This window comes from Paroedura picta, chromosome 1 (genome assembly GCF_049243985.1).
Source record: "Paroedura picta isolate Pp20150507F chromosome 1, Ppicta_v3.0, whole genome shotgun sequence".
Classification (NCBI taxonomy): Eukaryota; Metazoa; Chordata; class Lepidosauria; order Squamata; family Gekkonidae; genus Paroedura; species Paroedura picta.
This window is the reverse complement of record NC_135369.1, coordinates 77,987,724-78,012,157: the sequence shown is the minus strand read 5'-3', so window position 1 is coordinate 78,012,157 and position 24,434 is coordinate 77,987,724. Positions and strand designations below refer to the sequence as shown.

General features: G+C 40.5%; 1 protein-coding gene across 4 annotated transcripts in view; it reads left to right on the top strand.

The window, feature by feature from the left end:
* SPAST (spastin) overlaps window positions 1-23,965 on the top strand; it is a 52,652-nt gene extending 28,687 nt beyond the window's left edge. For all 4 annotated transcript variants that reach the window (XM_077344242.1, XM_077344239.1, XM_077344240.1 and 1 more), the window contains 8 exons: window positions 3,785-3,860; window positions 4,095-4,186; window positions 5,300-5,379; window positions 5,916-5,958; window positions 10,151-10,230; window positions 10,503-10,573; window positions 12,400-12,440; window positions 20,193-23,965. In XM_077344242.1, coding sequence (XP_077200357.1) covers window positions 3,785-3,860; window positions 4,095-4,186; window positions 5,300-5,379; window positions 5,916-5,958; window positions 10,151-10,230; window positions 10,503-10,573; window positions 12,400-12,440; window positions 20,193-20,315 — 606 coding nt within the window. In that variant the 3' untranslated portion in view covers window positions 20,316-23,965. The remainder of the gene's footprint in view (window positions 1-3,784; window positions 3,861-4,094; window positions 4,187-5,299; window positions 5,380-5,915; window positions 5,959-10,150; window positions 10,231-10,502; window positions 10,574-12,399; window positions 12,441-20,192) is intronic.
* Window positions 23,966-24,434: the final 469 nt, after the last annotated feature.

The window sequence follows — 24,434 nt, the reverse complement described above, 5'->3', positions numbered from 1 at the left end:
GTTTGAAGCTTAATCCCAACAGAAGGGAGGTACTAGTGGTGGCCAGAAGGACCAGTCTGGGATTTGTACCCCCCCCCCCCAAAAAAAAGGATGTGGTTCGCTGTCTGATGGTACTGTGGGTCCCATGCCACGTGCTGTGTAAATGGGTAGCAGGGGTGGAGAGGGGGTGCCTTCCACCAATTTTGGCTGCCTTTGTAGCATATGCTCTCGTAACAACTAGAGTATATTACTACAGTGTCTGGAAACTAGCATTGGTACAGAATGCTGCACCCAGTATGCTGACTGGAATGGGTCATAGAAACTATATAACTCTGTTCTTGTTCTATCTACACTGGCTCCTAGTTTTCTTTTGGGCTCAGTTCAAGGTTGTTGGTATTGAATTTTAACAGTCTATATGGCCTTGCACCTGCAAACCTTAAGACTGCCCACTCTCGTACAAACCTACCTGACAATTTTGCTTATCTTCAGGGCCCCCCTGTCGTCTCAGGCAATATAGGTGACATTCCAAGAAGAGGTCTTTTTGATACCAAAGCTATAGAATTTCCTCCACAGGGAGATTTATCTACCCCTCTTGATTGCTGCCTTCCACCAGCAGGTTTACATATTTCTGTTTCTTTTGTGTACTCAAACTGGCTCTGTTTTTAATTTTTAATTGCTGATCTGTGGTTTTTGAAATTCAGGACTGGGGCAGAAGAACTATAGGGAGATCTGTGGAGGCCTTATTGATTTTGATCTAAATCACCAGCAGTAGTTTGGAAGCTCCACTGTCTCATCCTGCCACTAGTTTGTTTGCTTGGGTAGATTTTCCTGCCCCAATCTGGAACCAGCCTTTATGTTGTCCCACCTGCATATTTCAACTACAAAAGGACTTGGTACAATAGTACATATTACATAAAATTGTGGGTAATTTTTCTTTGACAGTATTTAAATTTAAAAACGATTGTAGGAGGCTGCAGTTTTGAGTGAACTTTCCAGTAGGACAGAAAAACTGTAGGCATAGTAATCATATGATCTGCTGGCCTCAGTGTCAGAACCCACCAACCAATTGAAATGGCTACCTTTATGATCTCCCTATTTCCCATGATAGAATGCTTATGATTTAATGTATTTATTTTAATTCCTATTTTGTATACAATTTTATATGTTTTTATCCTATTGTAATCCTTCCTGAGTCTCACGAGACAGGGCAGAAAATAATTTTAAAAAAAAATAATTTTATTATTTATTATTATATGAAGCATTTACAGAAAAGTAAAGAGAAAAAAGCGACCAGCTGATATGGTTTGCCATCTTCTTTTAACATACATATTCAGTTCCCATCACATATTAATCCTAATCTAGAAGTTTTTACCATTTTTCTTAGCAAAATGATTGTTAATACATATGAGAGTATGATCTATTATAAGAATATATTCTATTATTATCTTAAGTGATATACGGTCAGTCCCTTCATAAATTGGCCCTGACCTAAGAGTTACTGCTGCTGTCTTGTTAATACATATGAAGTATAGTTTGTCATCTTCTTTTAGCATACATATTGGCATACATATTCAGTTCCCATCACATATTGATCCTGATCTAGAAGTTATTACCATCTTTCTTAGCAGAGTAATTGTTGATACATATAAGAGTATAATCTATTATAAGAATATATTCTATTATTGTCTTAGATGATATAAAGTCAGTTCCCTTCATATATTGGTCCTGTCCTAAGAGTTACTGCCGCTGTCTTTCCCACAGGAAACCAGGAGAATGCTCCACTGTTCAACACATCCTTCAGGTGGTCGCAGAAAATGAAATTGTGTTTTTTTTCCATAGTAGAGTATTTCTGATTGTCCTTCTGTCAGGGCCAAAGAATTCTCTTGCTTGATTCTTGCTTGCAGTCGCCTTTAAGTAGGCTCTGTATAGTTAATCAATCTGGATCTCTTCCTCTGGTCGCACAGAGATATCTCCTGATAGCTTTTTGTGTGCTGTCGCCTTTGAATAGACTCTTTTTATTTTGCTGATCCAATTCACTTCCTTCTCTAAATAGACTTCCAGGTTTTTGGTGCTTTCCTTCCTTAAATCTGTTTTCCCAAGTTCTTCCAAGGTGCTTTGGATTTTACGTCCCTAGCTCTCTCCCCCTCCTGTTGATTAACTTCCAGACATTGAATTCTCGTTTGTATTGTTGACTGAGCTGTGTCCTCATCAGCTGCTCTCTCCAGACCGTCGGCTCCATCCAAAAGCTCTCCCTTAGTCCCTCGGATTTCCTTTTCCACCTTATTGACTGCTTTCAGTATCTTTGAGTTCCCTTCGCATAACAAATGGAAAAGCTGTGCCTTAGTTAATTTTTCCATAGTTCTAGGCAGTCACAAAGTATAAACAGAAAGTCTCGTGAGGTCTCGTGGGAGCATGAGCGATCCCAAATTATCAGTTTGTTGATCTTCGTATCAAGTCAGCTTCCCCCACTGAACTCTCTCCAGCAAAACTTTAAAGTCTCTCTTTTCTTAAGCTCTCTCTTTGTTTGGTTAGTGGGTATAATTAGCTGGGAGCCTCTCACTCGATGAAAGAAGGAATTCACTTGTAAATTGGTTGAGGAGGGTGGGGGAAGAGCTGGTGGGGAAAGAAAAGGAAAAGCCAGAAAGCTTTCAATCCTTACTGTTGTAGACTTCAGCTCCTGGCAGTCTAGTAAAAGATGATCTGGGAAGAATGTAGGGTCAGCTGGTCGTTTCAGGCTTAGAAAGTTATTTACGACAAGGGCGCCATCATGACCTTAAGCACATGCCGCGGTTGATCCGGAGAGCTTCGTCTCCCTCCCTCTCCACGGATCTGTAGGACCCTCAGGATGCCGTTCCCGGTTCCTGGGGCGACCGGCGAGCAGATTTGCGTATCTGCTCAGGTCTGCCAGGTGCAGTTGCTCCTGACCCTCAGCATGGCTTAAGAGCCGGACAGGAGCCCAGCTGTTACGGCGCCATCTTCAGTCGTTCTCCGGGCAGAAAATAAATGTAATAATAATAATAAAAGAGACATGACTTTTTTTTTCTCAGGCTGTGTTTCTGTTCAATGTCCTCCTGTCCTTACCTTCCTGACTGCTTTTTTTCTGCTCATAATTCCAGCCTTCTGTGCCTACGTTCCATTTTTACAATATGAGGGAAAGTGACCGTATATAATATGTAGCTTTGCCCTTTAGGGAGGTAGGAGAAGAATAACTGAATGCACAATGATGAGATTATCTTTTTATGCCCTTTTGCTGCTCATTTACCATCCTAAATTGGGAAACTGCTTTTGGGAAGAGAGAAATGGGAGAAAAATATATCTGTGTGTATTCTTCTACTACCCTTTCTTCAATTCTGCTGCCTTAAAACATTGTTTCCTCAATTCTTTGTACTCTTCATTTTTTGTTACCTTAAGCACCCCATCTTGCAGATAAGGTCAGAAAACAAAAGTTGTCAGCCTGTTGACAGTCTAATAATTTTGCTCAGTTCATACGACCTCTGAGAGTTCTTTAGAGCCAGCTGCAGGATTTTGCAATGCATTGAATATAAGTTTGTAATTACAGTTTTTTAAAAATTTACAGTTGCTTTTTGGAGAAACGTAGGATGGTCAGCACTTTATTGCACTGGGATTTGAACAAATACATTGACACACATTAAGATGGGGTTTTGTCAAAGAATGCAGAGAGCGTATCGTACATACTGGCACTGAGTTGGCATCACAAGCACATGGTCTTTCATATACAGCCAACCTTTGTTAAAAACAAATGTAGAACGATGCATTTTCTAAAGTACGTACTTGATGCTTGTAGGTTGGTGAAGGGGAGAAATTGGTGCGTGCCCTTTTTGCAGTGGCCAGAGAACTTCAGCCTTCTATAATTTTCATAGGTAAGACTTCAGTATTTGTATTGTCAAATTAATTTTTAAATTAAGATCTGTGATTGAAGTTAGCATCCATTTTGTTTTTTTAAATCTTGCAGTTTAAGGAAGTAGCATGTACAAAATTGTACTGGTAACTGTTGAAAGGAAAGATGCCTTTAGGTGTATATTCTGTAGGCCAAATGTTTTAAGCTACTTTTATTTGAAAGGTTGAAAATTTCATAATCTTCTCACAATTTTCAGATGAGGTTGATAGTCTCTTATGTGAAAGAAGAGAAGGTGAACATGATGCTAGCAGACGTCTAAAAACAGAATTTTTAATAGAATTTGATGGTGTAAGTATAAGCCTCACATTGTTTATGTTAGTGGCAAGCTCTCAGTGGATACTAGTTGTAGCTAGCTCATGTTTGGCTCATTGGTTTAGAATATTCTGACTCTTTGTCCCCTCAGTGAACAAGGAATTAAGGTACTGCTGACTCCTAGATCTGTCATTACATTTTCAGGTAGTTATTAGCAGTCACATTTCTAAAAGTTTTTGGTGATTAAAATATTTTATTTTTACACTGGCATGACAGAGGTGATATTTGTTGTAATGCTGAAGTTTTGGTGGGTGTCTGGGAGTTATATTCAGCATTATTGCTCAAGATGTTAGTCTAGCAGTGAAAAAAATGCTTCGTTCTATCTCCTTTTAGAACAAAGGATGGTTTCTTATATTGTGCCCGCCAGTTTACACCATGATAACTTCAAGGAGAGATGATTGTAACTTGTTCTCTAAGTGACTGCCCCTGAACTTGACAGAGTTGCTACAGAATTCTGAAGCTCATTAGTATCAGGAGCTAGGGAGAACGGGAATATTACATGGATTTACAATCACATCGTTTACAGATCAGTTAAGTCCTGGTTAATACCTGTAAAGCCCTTTGTGGCCTGAACCCACATATATGAAGCAATACCTATTCGACTATGCTCTGCTGTAATAGCAGGCCTGCACATGAGTGAGATGAGCACCTGCCCATACCAAATTATTCTCTGTCACGGCCATTTCCTGGTGCAGTTGGCTGTCCAACAAGATCAAGAAGCCTCCTGTACTACTATTGTTCTATAGAATCTGCAGAACAGAACCTTTTAGCAGGACATTTCTATGGAAAGAAAATTTCAGTAATTTTTAGTGCTTGAGTCAGGAAATGGTTCTTATGGCTTTGACCTTTAATCTACCTTGAATCTTCTGTAAAAAAAATGGCAGACTATAAATTAAAAGAAATGAATGTTTAATCAATTGAATATTCGATGTGTTTTGTTTATAATTTACTGCAAGTTAGTTGGGTACTTCCTCCCAATTTATACTGTAATGTTTTAGTCATGCAGTGTGTTTACCACAACTTTCTTTCTTAATAGTCTGCAACTTGGCTTCTAAATGAAGTAATAAATATGGTTTATGGAAAAAATAGGTACAGTCTTCTGGAGAAGACCGAATACTTGTGATGGGAGCAACTAACAGGCCACAAGAGCTTGACGATGCTGTTCTCAGGTACTGCCACACATACAAAATATGTTCAAGGATATGTTTATTGTTTAAAATGTTACCACTTGTCACTTTGAAGCTTTTTTCACTACTACTTTTTTCAACTCTTTCCTTAGCAAAATTTAAGACAAGCTCTAAGATAATATAGGGTGCAGCACTTTATGTGTATCTCTCACAAGAACTGGATATAGTTGCATGATTTTATCTCTGTTTGAATTTTCGAAAATTTGAATTTTTATGGCTGTTAGACAGAACAAAGTTTAAAACCGTTCTCTAGTTTGCTAGTTCATATCTTTTAGCAAAGAACTGTGCTGCATTTATGAGCAGCTTTTTGTCAGAGGGAAAATCTTAATGCCATCTCTGACTAAAACTGTTCTTTCAGTTCTTACCTAGACGTCTGCTCCGAGATATTAAGCAAAAGAAAAAGTACACAGTGAAAAATATGAGAGAAAAATATATGCTCTTAGATATTGATGTCTAAGATGTGGTTTTTAAGGTGTTTTAATTTCCTTACTGCAGTTTCTGTCGTATCTGTTTTTCAGGCGATTCACCAAGCGTGTATATGTATCTTTACCAAATGAAGAGGTATGTTGACTCTAATGAGGATCCAGATTATTTCATTGGTTTAAAGCCACAGTTTACAATTCATAGTTTCCCAGAAACATGATGTGCATTATTTATGTAAAGGGTGCGCAGCAATATGTTTTTCTGTTCCACCGTTTGCTTTCTTCTATAAGCCTTTTAGCTTTCATTTAGAAAGATTTCATGGTTCTTTGAAGAAGCAAAATCTTTATCATATGCTAACACTGAAATAAACTTTGAGAAATCAAAGGTCCCTTGTTAGATGTTACTGCTTGTAAAGTATCATTCTTTGTGGCTTGGCCCATGTTTACATGATCACCAAGATTACTGTGGGGAGAGGAATAAGTTCAGCAGGCAGAAACCCTTGCACCTGTGCAAACAGTAGTCTGGATCTAACCATGTATGTCTAATTTCAGTTCTATCTTATTGTACAGCTCTTATCAGAAGTTCCACATTTATTGGAAACAGATATGTCCACATTAAACAAAGTATCACTGTTTATTTATTTGAGGTGGTAGCTATCTAGACACTGTAGCTGTTCGGGGTTTATTAACTTAGCTTTTGTTGAACACTTGCGATGTGCATTAGCTACATGAAAGCAATATGTAATCCTAACAATTTACGTTAAAACATTGGAATTCATTTTTTAAGATTTCTGTTTAAAATAAAAAGCAAGAGCTTTCACCGAGTGATAATAGCTAGTCTAGCAATTCTCATACTTGCAAGCAGCAAAATGATTTTTGATCAAGTTTTAGTAGTGTAGTAAACTTCAGCCTTTCTTCTTCATGGTCTCTGCATCATACAACCTTCTAGAGACAGATGCAAAAAAAACAAAACATCTCTCATGTAGTCTTGACTGTGTGTGCCTAAGGGGCAGGGGTGACAGTTTCCTGCTCAGCTTCCTTTTGGCTGCATCAGCATTGACAGGGCACACTGTTCTCAGAGATCTTCACTGTCTGCTAGTTCAGCATTTACTTTTCCAGCTCCATGAATGCCACCAGCCATCAAACTTGTCCTTCTGCAGTACAGCAAACAAAAAAGGGGGTGGAGTAGAAATGCCAGGTGGTGGGTGACTGGTTTATTATTTATTCAAAGCCCCTACTTGTTTTGCTTTATGGGCTTCATCAGGGGATCATAGAATTCATTTAGTGCTAGGTTTAATTTAATTTAATTGTTGTTGATCAGGTCCAACAGTAGGTGAATTCTCTGATCCCTCTGCTGAAACCTGCATGACAAAACCCTTAGCAGCTTTGTATGATAAATCAGTCACATATTACCAGGCATTTTTTTTCCTTTTGGTTTGCTGTGTATAGCTAAATTTTACTTCATCCTTCTGAAGTGCTGCACATTTGTGGTGCAGCAGACAATCTTTAGCAAGTGTGGGGGAGGAGGGACTGCCACCAGTTGATGGCCATGATCTCGGCCTCCTGTGCCCTTGAAAACAGCCCATGGGAGAGGCCTAATCTGCTGCCAGAAATAGACACATGTATTTGATCCTCTTGTGTCCAAAGTGATCCTCTTGTGGCAAGTCCTTTGATACAATGGCTGGGAAGTTGTCATCTGCCATCAAGAGGCCTATTTACTCAGTTTCAGTACCACTGGATGTTGGAGGTGCTGGTGCCTTCCTTTCAGTACTGAGCCAGCATAGTTTAAATCTGGGACTAAAACATCACTGCAAGCAAGGTGATGTAAAGGTCCTTTGCCACAACAGCCAATGTTGGGCCCTGGGAATAAATGTTTCTGTGTTGTAATAAAGCAGCAGGAGACTTGGACTTTGGGAAGGTATCCCAGTTCTTCGTATGTGCTCAGCCAGCTGAGACTGATCCCTGAGTTCAGTTTCAATTCACCTCCCTTCACTCTTGCATTACCATAGCCTAAGGAGACCAGATTTTAACATTGGTAAAGTGGAACACCATTGACTGGGGTTCTTGAATACAAATTTGGTCTATATGGAGCAACAAAAAGTTTCATGCTGCTCGCGTGCCTGTGCATGCCGCCACTGCATTTGGGGTGGCAGCATCAGAGCGGTTGAGAACCACTGTTCTAGAGGGTTCCAGCAAGAAAATGTCCTGACTTGGTATCATCCTTACCTGATGCTGCTTGGCCAAATAATATGATTGAGCTCAAGAGCCTGGAGAAGAGCTAGCTTAGATACTGATGGACAAAAGGCCTGGACTATGAAATACTGATATTGCAACATAGAGAACATGCAAGCTATAGCCTTTGACTCTTGATCTTAAGGTTTGTACTGTCTAGTACAGATCTTTGAAACATGTTAAACTAGATTTCTTGTTTTCTTACAGCTGGATTCCAGAATGTTGTGTTGCCTGTAGAATGAATATTGGTTCTGAAGGGGGGAGGGGCTTGGCTAAGTGTGTACAGCACCCCTGGGAACCCACAGGTTTCAGTCGTAAGCTTCTTGACAGACTGGGTTACAGCTACTATCCATATCTGCATCCTTCCACATGATTTATCGGTGTAGGTCTTTGTCAGTCTGTGCAATCTAGGAGTTCGATTAGATGCCTTCTTTGGCAGAGTGGTACCCAATATTCAGTATTTGTAGAGATACTGTACCTTCCACTTGGTAAGTTAGCCTTCTAGACTTTTTCCATCAGTGTGATATCCAGGGACCAAGAGAAAGAAAGTCTGCCTACTTGTAACTGGTGGCATCTGTGTATTCACGTGTTTTCTGCAGTAGAGCTTAAAACTTGTCTGTAGTGGATTTTATAGAAGAGCTGAGTGAGGACTTAGCATTTCCCCCACTTCTTTGAGCACACCTAGTTGAGATTGCTTCTCAAAGAGAGGAGTTTCATGCTTAAAATGTAGCTTTAGATAGAAGGTTCTGAGTTGAGGAACAAACCCCATCAGTGTGAAAGCACAGATGATCAACCAAAGAACACCAGTTACAGGTAAGTAGCTGTTTTTATTACCCAGGCAGAGAATTGCAAGCATGTGACAGACAGCCTTGTGATGTCAGTCATGAGTCCTAGGGTTGTGTGTGGCGGCATCCGAATCAGCCGTTCCAGGCCGACGCAGCCAGCGCCACGCCACAGAAGGGGGGAGGGGAGACGCGGGTGCCGGTGCGTAACTTGGCGCACACACGCTGGCATGGAGTGGAGTTACCCACTGGTGCCCGCGCCTGTCCTCCCTCCTGCAGTGCGGCGCTGGGTGCATCAGCCTGGAATGACTGATTAAGACGCCGCCGCACACAACCCTAGTCATGACGGAGGAAGACCCAGAGTCGATGACATCTCTGCTGTCAAGTACAGGGCTGTGGGCAATAGGACAAGAGAGGCAGGTGCAGGAAAATCACCTTAGTGCCTGGTGTACCAAAGTAAAGAACAGGGTGGCTTTCTCAAATTTAGAATCTCTCCTGCCCATACTTGTGGCAAGAAGTTACTGCTCTACCTATTAAATATTAGCTTTCTTGGGAGAAAAGAGTCTGCACTACAAGCTCAGGTGCAGAGCATAGCAAGCCTGCCTGGGTGGACAGAAGGAGAGAAGTCAAAGAAGAACTTGCATGGAGTGGGCAAGGAGCAGCTTGTGTGTAGGGGAGGGATGTCCATGAATGTGCCTTAAAAAAAAAATCCTTGACCGCTAAATGACCTTGCCTCAACGTCTGCTGCTGCTGCTCTCAGTATGCATGAAGAGAGTCAGGATGTATGGAACCACTGCTCTTTTTACATATTTACCAGCAGGGCCTTTTAGAAAGCAGAAAAATGTTTTGATGGGAGCTCATATTATAGAGATGGTACTCTGTGACCATCTGACTGCTGATCTCTTTAGTACATGGTGGAAAATGTCTTTGGATTCTTTTTCAAAAGAGTAAAATAAGGTTTTAGAAGAAGAAGAGTTCTTATATGCCGCTTTTCCCTACCCAAAGGAGGCTCAAAGTGGCTTACAGTCGCCTTCCCATTCCTCTCCCCACAACAGACCCCCTGTGAGGTGGGTGAGGCTGAGAGAGCCTTGATATCACTGCTCGGTCAGAACAGTTTTATCAGTGCCGTGGCGAGCCCAAGGTCACCCAGCTGGTTGTATGTTGGGGAGCGCAGAATCGAACCTGGCATGCCAGATTAGAAGTCTGCACTCCTAACCACTACACCAAACTGGCTTTAGAAAAAAGTATGAGTCTTCCCATAAAATTATGGGTCTTCTATAATTTCGAGACTTATAACTATTTAATGTTTCTTAACAGACTCGATTGCTTTTACTAAAAAATCTCTTGAGTAAGCAAGGAAATCCATTAACCCAAAAAGATCTGGCACAGCTAGCTAGGTAAGTAACTTTCTTTATCACTAACATTTAGTGGTGCATATATGGCAGTATTTGTAGCTGAAAGTGTCTGTTAAGGGTATTTGTGAACTTGATTTCCTGACTTTTAATATAAATAGTGGAGCTGAAAGCTATACATATTGTAAATTGTCATGTTCCTGATATTTTAAAACTGTGTTTGAAGCCTAATTGGTAAGATGAATGGTAAAACATTCAGTACAACATGAAACTCTGTAACCAAGTGTTCATTCTCCCCCCCCCCCCCTCTTATAAAGAATGACAGAAGGATACTCGGGAAGTGACTTAACAGCTTTAGCAAAGGATGCAGCTCTTGGTCCTATTAGAGGTAAGCATAATTAGCTACTAAGGGAAAGATACAAATGTAAGGTGGTTAGACCCCCCCCCACACACACACAGACACACAAAAGCTGTTAAAACAGTGTTTCAGAGATGAGATCGCGCAATCCTTGCAGAGTTGGTATCATGAAATCCTTGCTAATAACCTGATTACTGTTGGTGACTGCCCAACAGAGTGAATTGTGATCATGCAGGCAGATTCTTACCACACCTTCTGTGACAAAAATCCGCTTGTCATTCTCCTAGTGGATGCAGTGTTGAATCAGCAAAGCACATTCATTTCTCTGAACACCACTAGACTAATCAGGCACAAAGAAAGATACAGGAATGTTTGTCATTTAAAATAATGCAAACGAGCATTCAAAAGGTTAGATCTTTCAAGCAGAACAAATAAATGATGTTTTAGCTTCTGGGGATTCACAGTCAAGAGACTTTGGAATGTTGGGTTAAAATAGATATGTAAAGTTGTTGGAATCCAACAGCAGTGGGGGTGGTGATCTTTGTGAACATCTGTTCCACTTAATATTTCTGGTAAGGGCTAAGATGTCTCATGGCTTAAGTGCCACTCAGCGCTTAACACCCACTCAGGGTGGCTGTCCCGCCCCTGAGTGCCTCCTCCAACCGGCTTGCCTGTCTGTCCAGTGGCCAGACAATTGCCTTCCATCTCCCACCCCGACCACCCCCTCATCCTTTCACTTCTCTCTGAGGCTTGGAGGCTGCAGATCCCTGCTGTGTGAGAGCTGCCTAACAGCTGCCCACAGCCTTTCCAGGTCCTGGAGGGAGGGGGAGGCTGTCTGCAGAGTTCTTACACATATACACACCAATCTAGCATGCAATGGGCTTGACTCCAAGTCAAACATAATACCCTGCAGCCCACTGAAGCAGGTGAAAGGAAGAATAATATGGAAGCACTTGGTGTGCCTATATGCCTTTCTGGATCCTGGTCATAGAATCATAGAACAATAGAGTTGGAAGGGACCTCCTTGGGTCATTTAATCCAACCCCCCCCTGCACTATGCAGGTCAATAGTGTGTGTGTATCCCCAGTAAAGGGCCTCTTGTGGCGCAGAGTGGTAAGGCAGCAGACATGCAGTCTGTAAGCTCTGCCCATGAGGCTGGGAGTTCAATCCCAGCAGCCGGCTCAAGGTTGACTCAGCCTTCCATCTTTCCAAGGTCGGTAAAATGAGTACCCAGCTTGCCGGTGGGTAAACGGTAATGACTGGGGAAGGCCCTGGCAAACCACCCCATATTGAGTCTGCCATGAAAACGCTAGAGGGCGTCACCCCAAGGGTCAGACATGACTCGGTGCTTGCCCAGGGGATACCTTTACCTTTATAATGTGTGATATTGTAAGACATATTTTAATGGTGCTTACTGAGGTTGAATGACGACAGAGACCGTATTCCACTGTTACTAAGATGTGGATGCATTACTGCCATTGCTGAAAATGAAATCTCCAAACAGTCTTAAAGATGTGGCCTTTTTTACTATCCTGTCCTAATACGGGTTTGAGGATGTCAGACATGACTTGGTGCTTGCACAGGGGATACCTTTATCTTATCCCCAGTAAAAATCTATTGTTCATAAACATCTGGCATGGGTCTCCCCAAAGCTGAGTTCAATATCCAATACTGAAATACTCAGAAAATACAGCTTTTACTTCTCTAATTGACCTGCATCAGTCGTTTTATGTGCTGTCCTTGATAACTGAAAACTGATGGAACTTTCTAATAGTAATTTTGGATGCTAATCCTGTGCCTTCTGATGTGATTATTTTCTTTTGAAGCTCATTGATTGTATTTATTCTGATATGCAGAACTAAAGCCTGAGCAAGTGAAGAATATGTCTGCTAGTGAGGTATGCATTTTTATATTTGTTTTTCAATATCCCCCCCAGCCTCGCCTTGTTTCGCCTTATTTGCAACATAACTTATATAAATATAATGCTAAAAGCTCTCTTTACAGGTTATTTAATGATCGGGGAAGGGAACTGTGTTTTTTTTATTGTATTTGTACTTATTTATTTAGGAAACTTGTGTATTAATTATATTTATATACCACCCTCCTTTGCAGCTCAGGGCAGTTTATGTTGAAGCTTTCATAGTATATTACAATATAATAGCAATTTGATTTTGAATATAATGTTTTTAATAATAGGAAACTTGCATCAAAATAGAATTTAACCTTCAATAATGGAATATTTTATTGCACTGTACTTCAGTTCTTCTGTGGGTGCATTTGATGGTGAAGGGGGGGGGCTTTGAGCTCTGGTTGGTGGTTGGTTCACTTGTCTCAACTGATAGCCTGGTGGAAGAACTCCATTTTGTAGGCCTCGCAGAATTGTTTTAGTTCCGGCAGGGCCCTGATGTCATCTGGGAGCTCATTTCACCAGGTGAGGGTCAGGATAGAAAAAGCCCTTCCTCTTGTCGAGGTCAGCCAAGTTTCCCTGAGACCAGGGATCATCAACTTGTTGATGTTAGTGAAGTGTAGTGCTCCCTGGGAGCATAGGTAGATGCTGCCTCTCCAGAATCCAGTTCATGGCAGCTTGCAAACATGCTAAAACCCTAAAAATAGCATAAACAGTGAAAACTAGCAACCTGGAAAACAACTGTTAAAAGCCCAGCCAGAGCCAGTTTGGTGTAGTGGTTAGGAGTACGGACTTCTAATGTGGCATGCCAGGTTCGATTCTGCGCTCCCCCACATGCAACCAGCTGGGTGACCACAGGGTGGCTGTTGTGGGGAGAGGAATGGGAAGGCGACTGTAAGCCGCTTTGAGCCTCCTTCAGGTAGGAAAAAGCGGCATATAAGAACCAACTCCTCCTCCTCCTCCTCCTCCTCCTCCTCCTCCTACTACTACTACTACTACTACTACTAACTGAAAGCTTGGAGAGAATTATGTTTTAGCCAGATGGTTAAAGAGAAATATATGCATCAGGCAAGCCTCAAGTGGAAAGAGCATTCCAACACCACTGAAAAAGCCCTGTTCCTGATGACCACCCACCTCACCTCTGCAGCTAGGATCTTCATAGGTGGCTGGACAGTATGGGAGGAGACAGTCTTTTGAGTACCGTGGCCTTAAACCATTTAGAATCTTAAATGTAGGAACCAGTGTTTTGAGTTGTCCCTCAACACACCTGTATTGTCTAAACTTTCATGCCTGTTTTAACAGTGTGTTTCACAAAGTGAATGGTCTTGTTTGTATTTGTATATTTTTGTAATGTGGACCTCATTATTAAAATAGTTAATTGAAATAGGAAGGTAATCTGCAATGTATTTCTATAATTTAGTACAGGAGCATGAGAAAACAAACACATTCTAAAAGGTGTCTATTTTTCATATGGATAAAACTTTATCCTGAAAACAGTTTAGGATGTGTCACCACATAGTCTACATGTTCAAAACTGGGGTTTAAAATTCAGGAGCAGATTTATTATTTTGAAGTCTTCTGCTAAAATAAAAAGCATTAGATTGTTTTGTTGTTGTTGTTACGTGCGAAGTCGTGTCCGACCCATCGCGACCCCATGGACAATGATCCTCCAGGCCTTCCTGTCCTCTACCATTCCCCGGAGTCCATTTAAGTTTGCACCTACTGCTTCAGTGACTCCATCCAGCCACCTCATTCTCTGTCGTCCCTTCTTCTTTTGCCCTCGATCGCTCCCAGCATTAGGCTCTTCTCCAGGGAGTCCTTCCTTCTCATGAGGTGGCCAAAGTATTTGAGTTTCATCTTCAGGATCTGGCCTTCTAAAGAGCAGTCAGGGTTGATCTCCTCTAGGACTGACCGGTTTGTTCGCCTTGCAGTCCAAGGGACTCGCAAGAGTCTTCTCCAGCACCAGAGTTCAAAAGCCTCAATTCTTTGACGCTCGGCCTTCCTTATGGTCCAACTTTCGCAGCCATACATTGCAACTGGGAATACCATAGCCTTGACTAAACGCACTTTTGTTGGCAGGGTGATGTCTCTGCTTTTTAGGATGCTGTCTAGATTTGCCATAGCTTTCCTCCCCAGGAGCAAGCATCTTTTAATTTTTTTGCTGCAGTCCCCATCTGCAGTGATCTTGGAGCCCAGGAAAATAAAATCTGTCACTATCTCCATTTCTTCCCCATCTATTTGCCAGGAATTGAGAGGGCCGGATGCCATGATCTTTGTTTTCTTGATGTTGAGTTTCAAGCCAACTCTCCTCCTTCACCCGCATCAACAGGCTCTTTAGTTCCTCTTCACTTTCTGCCATTAGAGTGGTATCATCTGCATATCTGAGGTTGTTGATATTTCTCCCTGCAATCTTGATCCCAATTTGTGACTCCTCTAATCCCGCATTTCTCATGATGTGCTCTGCATACAAGTTAAATAGGCAAGGCGACAGTATACAGCCTTGCCGAACTCCTTTCTCAATTTTGAACCAGTCAGTGATTCCATGTTCAGTTCTCACTGTTGCTTCTTGATCTGCATATAAATTTCTCAAGAGACAAATAAGATGCTCTGGTATTCCCAAATCTTTAAGAACTTGCCACAATTTGTTGTGCTCCACACAATCAAAGGCTTTAGCATAGTCAATGAAGCAGAAGTAGACGTTCTTCTGGTACTCCCTAGCTTTCTCCATGATCCAGCGTATGTTGGCAATTTGATCTCTAGTTCCTCTGCCTCTTCGAAATCCTACCTGTACTTCTGGAAGTTCTCGGTCCACATATTGCTGGAGCCTAGCTTGTAGGATTTTGAGCATAACTTTGCTAGCATGAGAAATTAGTGCAATGGTGCGGTAGTTTGAACATTCTTTGGCATTGCCCTTCTTTGGGATTGGAATGTAAACTGACCTTTTCCAATCCTGTGGTCATTGTTGAGTTTTCCAAATTTGCTGGCATATTGAGTGTAGCCCTTTTACTGCATCGTCCTTTACGATTTTGAATAGTTCAACTGGAATGCTGTCACCACCACTAGCTTTATTGTTGCTCAGACTTCCTAAGGCCCATTTGACTTCACATTCCAGGATGTCTGGCTCCAGGTCAGTAACTACCTCACCGTGGTCATCAGGGATGTTAAGCTCGCTCTTGTATAGTTGTTCTGTATAATTTTGCCACCTTTGTTTAATCTCTTCTGCTTCTGTGAGGTCTCTACCATTTTGGTCCCTTATCATACCCAACTTTGCATGAAACGTTCTCTTCATATCTCCAATTTTCTTGAAAAGATCTCTGGTCCTCCCCATTCTATTGTTTTCTTCTATTTGTTTGCACTGTTCATTTAAGAAGGCATTCTTATCTCTTCTAGCTTTTCTCTGGAATTCTGCATTCAATTGGGTGTATCTTTCTCTTTCTCCCTTGCCTTTCACTTCCCTTCTCTCCTTAGCTATTTGTAAAGCTTCCTCAGACAGCCATTTTGATTTCTTGCATTTCTTTTTCTTTGGAATGGTTTTAGTTGCTACCTCTTGTACAATGTTGCGAACCTCCGTCCATAGTTCTTCAGACACTCTGTCTATCAGATCTAATTCCTTAAATCTATTTGTCACCTCTACTGTGTATTCGTCAGGGATATGATTTAGTTCATACCTGAGTGGCCTAGTGCTTTTCCCTACTTTCTTCAATTTAAGCCTAAATTTTGCAACAAGAAGCTCATGATCTGAACCACAATCAGCTCCTGGTCTTGTTTTTATTGACTGGATAGAACTTTTCCATCTTTGGCTGCAGAGCACATAGTCAATCTGATTTCTGTGTTGACCGTCTGGTGATGTCCATGTATAGAGTCGTCTCTTGGGTTGTTGGAAAAGAGTGTTTGCTATGACCATTGTATTCTCTTGACAAAATTCTACCAGCCTGTGCCCTGCTTCATTTTGTACTCCAAGGTCAAACTTGCCTGTTATGCCGGTTATCTTTTGGCTTCCTACTTTAGCATTCCAATCCCCCATGATGATAAGCTCATCATTTTTTGGCGTTGCTTCTAGAAGGTGTTGTAGGGCTTCATAGAACTGATCAACTTCATCCTCTTCAGCAGCAGTGGTTGGGGCATAGACCTGGATCACTGTGATGTTGAATGGTTTGCCTTGGATTCGAACTGAGATCATTCTGTCATTTTGGGGATTGTATCCCAAGACTGCTTTTCCTACTCTCTTATTGATTATGAAGGGCTACTCCATTTCTTCTGCGAGATTCTTGTCCACAGTAGTATACCTGATGGTCATCTGAATTAAATTCACCCATTCCTGTCCATTTTAATTCACTGATTCCTAAAATGTCGATGTTCAGTCTTGTCATTTCTTGTTTGACCACGTCCAGCTTGCCTTGATTCATGGATCTGACGTTCCAGGTTCCTATGGAATAAAAATCTTTACAGCATCGGACTGTCTTTTCGCCACCAGTTACTTCCACAACTGAGCGTCCTTTTGGCTTTGGCCCAGTCGCTTCATTCATTCTGGCGCTACTCGTACTAGCCGTCTGCTCATCCCCAGTAGCATATTGGACACCTTCCGACCTGAGGGGCTCATCTTCCAGCGTCATATCGTTATGCCTATTGGAACTGTCCATAGAGTTTTCATGGCAAAGATACTGGAGTGGTTTGCCATTTCCTTCTCCAGTGGATCACCTTTTGTCAGAAATCTCTGCTGTGATCTGTCCTTCTTGGGTGGCCCTACATGGCATAGCTCATACCTTCACTGAGCTATGCAAGCCCCCTTGCCATGGCAAGGCATCGATCCTTGAAGGGGGCCTAGCCATGGGTGTGATTGTAAATTGTATCCCGGCTAGGTTGGGTAAGCGTACTTCATGACCCTCCACCTAAGAACCGTAAATCTAAGACAATGAAACATCATGCCATGAGTTCTAATCCTTCAAGAGTTGGTTAGAATCATAGAATCATAGAATCATAGAGTTGGAAGGGGCCATACAGGCCATCTATTCCAACCCCCTGCTCAACGCAGGATCAGCCCAAAGCATCCTAAAGCATCCAATAACAGTGTGTATCCAACCTTTGCTTGAAGACTGCAGTGAGGGAGAGTTCACCACCTCCTTAGGCAGCCTATTCCACTGCTGAACTATTCTGACTGTGAAAATTTTTTCCCTGATATCTAGCCTATATCATTGTACTTGTAGTTTAAACCCATTACTGTGCGTCCTTTCCTCTGCAGCCAACGGAAACAGCATCCTGCCCTCCTCCAAGTGACAACCTTTCAAATACTTAAAGAGGGCTATCATGGGGGTGTGGCCAAGATGTCATCCTGAGAGGATTGCAGTGCAATCACTGAAGCCTGACAGGGGCCAATTGTGGAAGCAACTGGCAGAAAAGAGGAGGGGTATGCAAACCCCACCTCACCTTTCTACCCAGGAAGTCCTAGGGAACTCTTGGGGCCGTCTCCAATCCTTTAGGGTAGCAATCCCCAACCTGTGGGCCATGGACTACATGCGGTCCTTCGACTAATTGGAGGTTGGCCCCGAAGGATACCTTCTCCCCCCCGGCCCTTTATTTCATCCCCCCCCCCGGCCCTTTACAACACACTTCGGGTGTCCTTGTCTCCCATCACTCCCAGATGGGACTATCTCGTTGCAGAGAAACAAGCTCAGGGTTCCCATTGATTTGTCATTGTCATGAGTTAAAATTTCCATGAAAATGAAATGTTTCTTATGTTCATTGTTGTGGCGTGTCTGTATCTTATTTTGAAGGGATGTTTAAACATTACCATAGCAATCAGAGAGCGTTAGGGCAGTGGTTGAGAGTAGAGGAGTAAACTACACCCCCCCACCTTTTGTCAGAGCTCTCAGCTATGACCTGTCCGTCTTGGGTGGCCCTGCACGGTATAGCTCATAGCTTCACTGAACTACGCAAGCCCCCTTGCCACAACAAGGCAGCGATCCCTGAAGGGGGAGATTATTTAATCAAGCCCAATTAATTTAAATAGCCACCAATTCATATATTTGTCCCTGACATGAGGCCCAGAAACACAGGCACTTTTCAGTACAGAGAATCAGCTGGGGGAGGAGGCAGGGCCTCACATTACTGGCAGAGAAGGGCTGGTCATATGCTAACATGGACTTGGACCTTGGTCCATCATAGCTCATTGGAAAAAGACAACCTAAGAGTTCCAGACTTAACGTGGCAGCACAGCTTCTGAGTGACTTAGCAACTAATCAAAGCTCTTTTTGCTGATGGTCCAAATTTAAATGTTAGTGCCAAATGAGGATTTGTAGTTACTGTTAGCAATTTTTGTACCTGTGGTGGTTTGTTGTGTAGCATTGCTTCTTGTGACCATCTGATCAAAGAAATGGCAGGGTCCTAACTGGTGGGATTGAGAAGGTACAAGCATCAGGCTGCAGACTGGATTTTCAGATAGCTAGGTGGATAGGGAACTGGATAGAAAACCGTACCCAAAGAATAGTTCTCAATTGGTATTTCATCAGAGTGCAGGGAAGTGAGCAGTCTGGTGCCACAGGGCTCAGTACTGGGTCTGGTACTTTTCAACAGCTTTATCAATCATCTGGGTGATGGGTTGGAGGGACTACTCATTACATTTGCAGATGACACCAAATTGGGAGGAGCAATGAAATCTGAACATGCTAGGGAAATGGGCAAATGAGAACAAGGTGCAATTCAGTAAGGGTAAGTGCAGAGATCTACATCAGGATCACACAAATGAGAAGCATGCATACTGGATGGGAGATACACTTCTGGGTAGCAGTTTGTGTGAATATGATCTTGGGGAACTGGGTACTGTAAGCTAAATATGAGCAGACTGTGTGATGCTGCAGTAAAGGCAAATGCAGCTTTATCAACAGGGGCATCACATGAACATCAAAAGATGTCATAATCTTGCTGTATAGTATATTGGTGATACCACACCTGGAATGTGCAGTTCCAAAAGTCTCATCTCAAAAAAGATGTGGACAAAATTGAGAGGGTGCAGAGGCAAGGATGAGTTGGGTCCTAGAGACCAAGCTCTGAGGAAAAGCTGAGGGACCTGGGAATGTTCAGCCTGGAGAAAGGATATTGAGAGGGGATATGATTGCTGGATATGAGAGGGGATATGACACAGTTTACTAATTTACCATAATTTGCTTTTACCTCACATTTACACAGTTATGATGGTTATTCATTAGTCTGAGGAAGAGTGTATGCACTCGAAAGCTCACACCTTGAATAAATCCTTGTTGGTCTTAAAGGTGCTATTGGACTCTATTTTTGTTGTACAGACCAACACGGCTACCCACTTGAATCTATGTGTAAGAAATTGACTCTTAGAAATGACTGGATACCTGCAGTCTTTATGAAACATACAGTTTCAAACATGGGTGTGCCCATGAGAAGTTCAAATATGTGTTCAACATTCAAGCCAATAAATGTTGGTCATGAGAAGAAATAACTGTGAGCAACCTTGAAATCCACTTCTGTAGTGTCCTATATAGAAATAAGAAAACAGAGCTAATATAATCTATTATTATTATTATTATTATTATTATTATTATTATTATTATTATTATTATTATATCTCCTTCACTTTTGACCTGCTGTTTTTATTTTACCATTTTTGAAGTTTCATAGCTTAAATAAGCACATTCTAAAGTTTAATTTCATATTGATTAAAATATAGCTTGAGAAGCATATAGGCATTTCTGTAAAAAATTATTTCTTTGCTTTTAGATGAGGAACATCAGATTGTCTGATTTCACTGAGTCCTTGAAGAAAATAAAGCGTAGTCTGAGTCCTCAGACCCTGGAAGCTTATATTCGCTGGAACAAGGATTTTGGAGATACTACTGTCTGATACACAGGTTTATAAAATAAAGGGAGAATGACGCCAGCAAGGGACAGTTGATTCAGACTGCTGCTGGAATGCAACCAGAGTTTACAGGACCTCACAGATTTCTAAGTATCTGCACTCAAATGAGGTTGGTTTTAAGGGGGGAAGCAATGAGAACTGTTGATCAAGATCTCTCAGACTTTAACATTTGGATTAATACATGGGGCACTGTAACAGAGCACAATAAAGATGATGGAGGAAAAACTCGAGCAATTAAGTGATGGTAGGAAATTTCATTGGTGTATTTTGTTGCTGACTGAATTATTCTAATTTGGAAAGATGCTTTTTATTTGTTTGATGTTTTTTGTTTTCTTTTTCTAATTGTAAAGTCTATCAGTTTTCTCGACCTGTACATCTATAATGTGCCAAATTAAAATACACTTGATACATCAAGAAGAACAGTATTGGGCATAACATTATTCTAAAATTTTGCAGTACAACAGAGCTGGTCTGTTGCTTTTTGTTCTAATGGAACGTAGAAAGAGAGATGCAACCACAGAATAGTAATGACCAGTGAAGCCAACTGTAGCGTCAAGTGGTTAAGAGTTTCCAGTCTTAAGTCAGTCTTTTCCTACAGTTTTTCTCTGGTACTGTTGATTTGCAGCCCAAAAAGTATGAGTAATGGTATTGGTTCTCAAAGGAACTGCAATGTTTGTTCTTGATATTAGTTTCAGATTTGCAATGACCAGAAACCAGAGTAGTTGCCACTCTGGAAATTTTTTAAACTAATGCAAGTGATCATGGCTATGGTTACTTGTTCAATTATGTTAGTCTTTTATACCTTTCATGTACTTCAGTTTGTAGACTGTATTCTGCAAAAGACTCAACTGACTTTTAAAAAGTGCAGTAACTAAATTGCTTCTTGTAAATACATTAATTTTTATGGTACAAATAACATGTAAATCCATGGTCTTTTAAAATTAAAGGGGAGGCATATTTGCTTCTTTGTGGTATAATGGTTTGGTGTTTACAAAATTGATTATTTTGTTCTTTTATTCAGTTTCTGTGATTAAAATGCCACCTAAGTAAAAAAACAGGAAGACCGTTCCATTTTTCATCACTTCTGAACTTGATGGGGGTGGGGGGGGGGTTGGGGAGATCAGTAGAAAATAAGAGAAGTAGGAATTCTGTGAATGTTTTTCTTGTGTATTTATTTTTTATATTGTGCCTTTCAGTTACAAGGAGTATTTATTTTGGCTTTATTGAATGAGAATATGAGTCAAATTTCCTCTCTTACACTCTGCAGTTTGAATATAAATTTGCTGATTATGGACTGATGACCTTTTAAAACATTTCTATAGTAGACTTCTGTCCACTGCTAGATATTAGCAGTTATAGCAAAAATGACACCCTAAGTGCAATGATATGCTCCAGGCAGAATCCGAATTGTTCTAAAATCTATCGTGGTTTGCTAAAAGCAAACAAAATTTGCTAAGGCACCACAAAGAAATTAAAATATAAAATATTGGTTCTTCTATTAGGTTGGTTATCCATGGCAGGTGCCCCGTATCAACATACAAAGCTCATTTTTGTGAGAGCTTGGAAAAAAATGCTGGATGTCTACTTTCTAAATATTTTTGCCTGTTTTTTTTACCAAAAGTATAAATTATTTGGCATTAGTTCCCTAGGAGTCAAAACTGCATATTAGTTACATGTCACTGATCTCTTATAATGCATAAACAGACAATTTCCGAGATGCACCTTTTTTCTATTAAGTTGTTTCAATATCTGAAAGCAGAATTATTGTGTTCTACACACCTCAAATTACTTATGCCCAGCCAAGGAAGAACTGCCTGTGTGAACAGAAGAATTGTCAATTTTGATAAATACTATGAGTCACTAGCTATCCTAGACATGGGGGAGTTTAGGGATATGTATACCCCTTACTATAGGGAAACACTAGTGTTGCCAGAGCAGATATGGCTTTACTTGAAATAGCAGTAACTATCTAAACATTAAGTAGGATAACAAAAGCTAATTCTGTTATTTCATATTTGGCCAGACTTTCACCAAATCTGCCAAATAAGCCATCCTCTCTAAAAATCACAAAGTTTACTTAGGATATGAGCAACTGAAGCAAACAGCTATATGATCTTGCTGATACAACTGAATCTTGACGGAAAGACAAAAATGAGTTAGTAGAAATCCTATTTCAGTTATTCAGTTTCAGTGAACTCTCTGGAAATCCCTGTCACTGAGATTAGCTTTAAATGAATAACCCTTTTCTTTATATTTGCTAATTTCAGTGGGATGAAGAAATCCTAACTGGATTCATGACTGCAGTCAGGATAACTGCCTGGCTAATATCAGAAGAGCCTCCCATTGGGGAAGGAAACGGAATGCAAATTTACCATTTGTGGTTAAATGAATTGCCTTCTCACAGCAAAATGTTGGAAATGTATTGTTCAAACCAGTAGTACTAATGTTTAGGTAGAAATACTTGGTAATGTTAAACCAACTGGATTGCAATTTTCCTTGAAAAGGCTTTCATTATAATTACTTGAAGAAATGCAATGCTGTGTCTGTTTATACTTATTTTTTATCAGTAATAGCAGCTTTGACTATTCTATGTATTTCAGTTTGTTCCTAAAAGTTCAAATGATTTTAGTTCTCCTTCCTTAGTAGAGGAAGGCAAGACTTTTGTGAGCTATATCCCTCATGTCTTCAATTTTCTATAGCAAATTTTTGTGATTAATGGTTCAGTTAACAGAGTTCTTAACACTTTCCAAATGTGACCAAGTGGAACACAACTGTGTGGGTCACTTAGTGGCAAAATGATGTTTTTTAATAATCCTGTTAAGTGTGGATGTCATTAAACATAGGTTCCTTTTCAAGCCATAACTAATAATTATTTTTCTCAAATATTTTTTTAGTAAAAGTAGTTCCTGCATATATATGGATTGACTCCATCTTTAACATCCCAGTTCTAATGACATCTTCCTGGAAAATGTATAGAGTGTTACTACTGGTACATTTAGCTATTAATGGGAATGTGGCAATAATTTTCCTTTGTTCACAGTAGAGGCAATTTGTTAGTCATTAGTTAGTAACTATATTGTGCAGTCTGTACAAGAACAGTTGGGAGGTTTCTTCACTGCAGTGTTGGATTAGCTAATTAAAGGAGAGCTCAGTAAAGCTTTTATTTTCAGGAACACATGTTATTAACAGCTGAGGAAAATACTTATTCCTATATATTGTTCTGGCCTAATCCCTGAAAATACTGCTCGGCAGTTGTTTCATCTTTTTTTTCTTTGGGAAATTCTTTATGGAAAGTATCATCTAGGAAGGTCCTTGAGATAGTGATGTGATCTCTGAACTTAAAACCAAAGGTGCTGTCAAAACAAGTGTCTTCATATTGACCAGATTCTTAGCCATGGTCATTTTAGAGTGTTTATTCAGCATTATCAGATGTTGTTTCATAAAGTCAGACATTACAATTTGTATTTAGATATAAAATTTTATTGGCAAAATAAAACATGAAAAGCACGATGATGAACATTCAGATGGATTTTTCTTGATAAACTATTGCAACTTGTCTTCATGTCAGTTTTATGCCGTTACTTGGTCCAAACATGCCTTTTGAACCCCATTGCCTATTAAACTTTGCTGTTAAATATTTCTAATGTGATATGGGGGAAAGGTCTGTAGAATACTTCCATTGGGTTTCTCGAAGACTAAAAATCTGAACTACTGTAAGTTCTGATTTAATAAAATGTGCTGAAATAAACTTAATTGGTTTTGTTAGATTCTAAATAAAACAGTGACACCAGTACTTGGAGTGACTGCTTTAATACTAATAACCACAACTCTGGAAATGGCAAGTTCTATCAAGATATATACAAGTTTTTAACTCAAAACTTTCATAGTTTTACAGATATAAAATTCATAGAATAGAATAAGATTGCAAACCTACAAATAAACACATTCACGTGATTTTTAAACATTATCTTGGTTAAGAGAAGAGAACTAAGCCTAGATATTGTAGTATACATAGCTCTAAGCCTATATAAGAAATATAGTGAACACTTCACTCTCAGATTTCTTCCCCTGGAGCAGACTCTGTTTCTATTCAGCTGTTTCAGT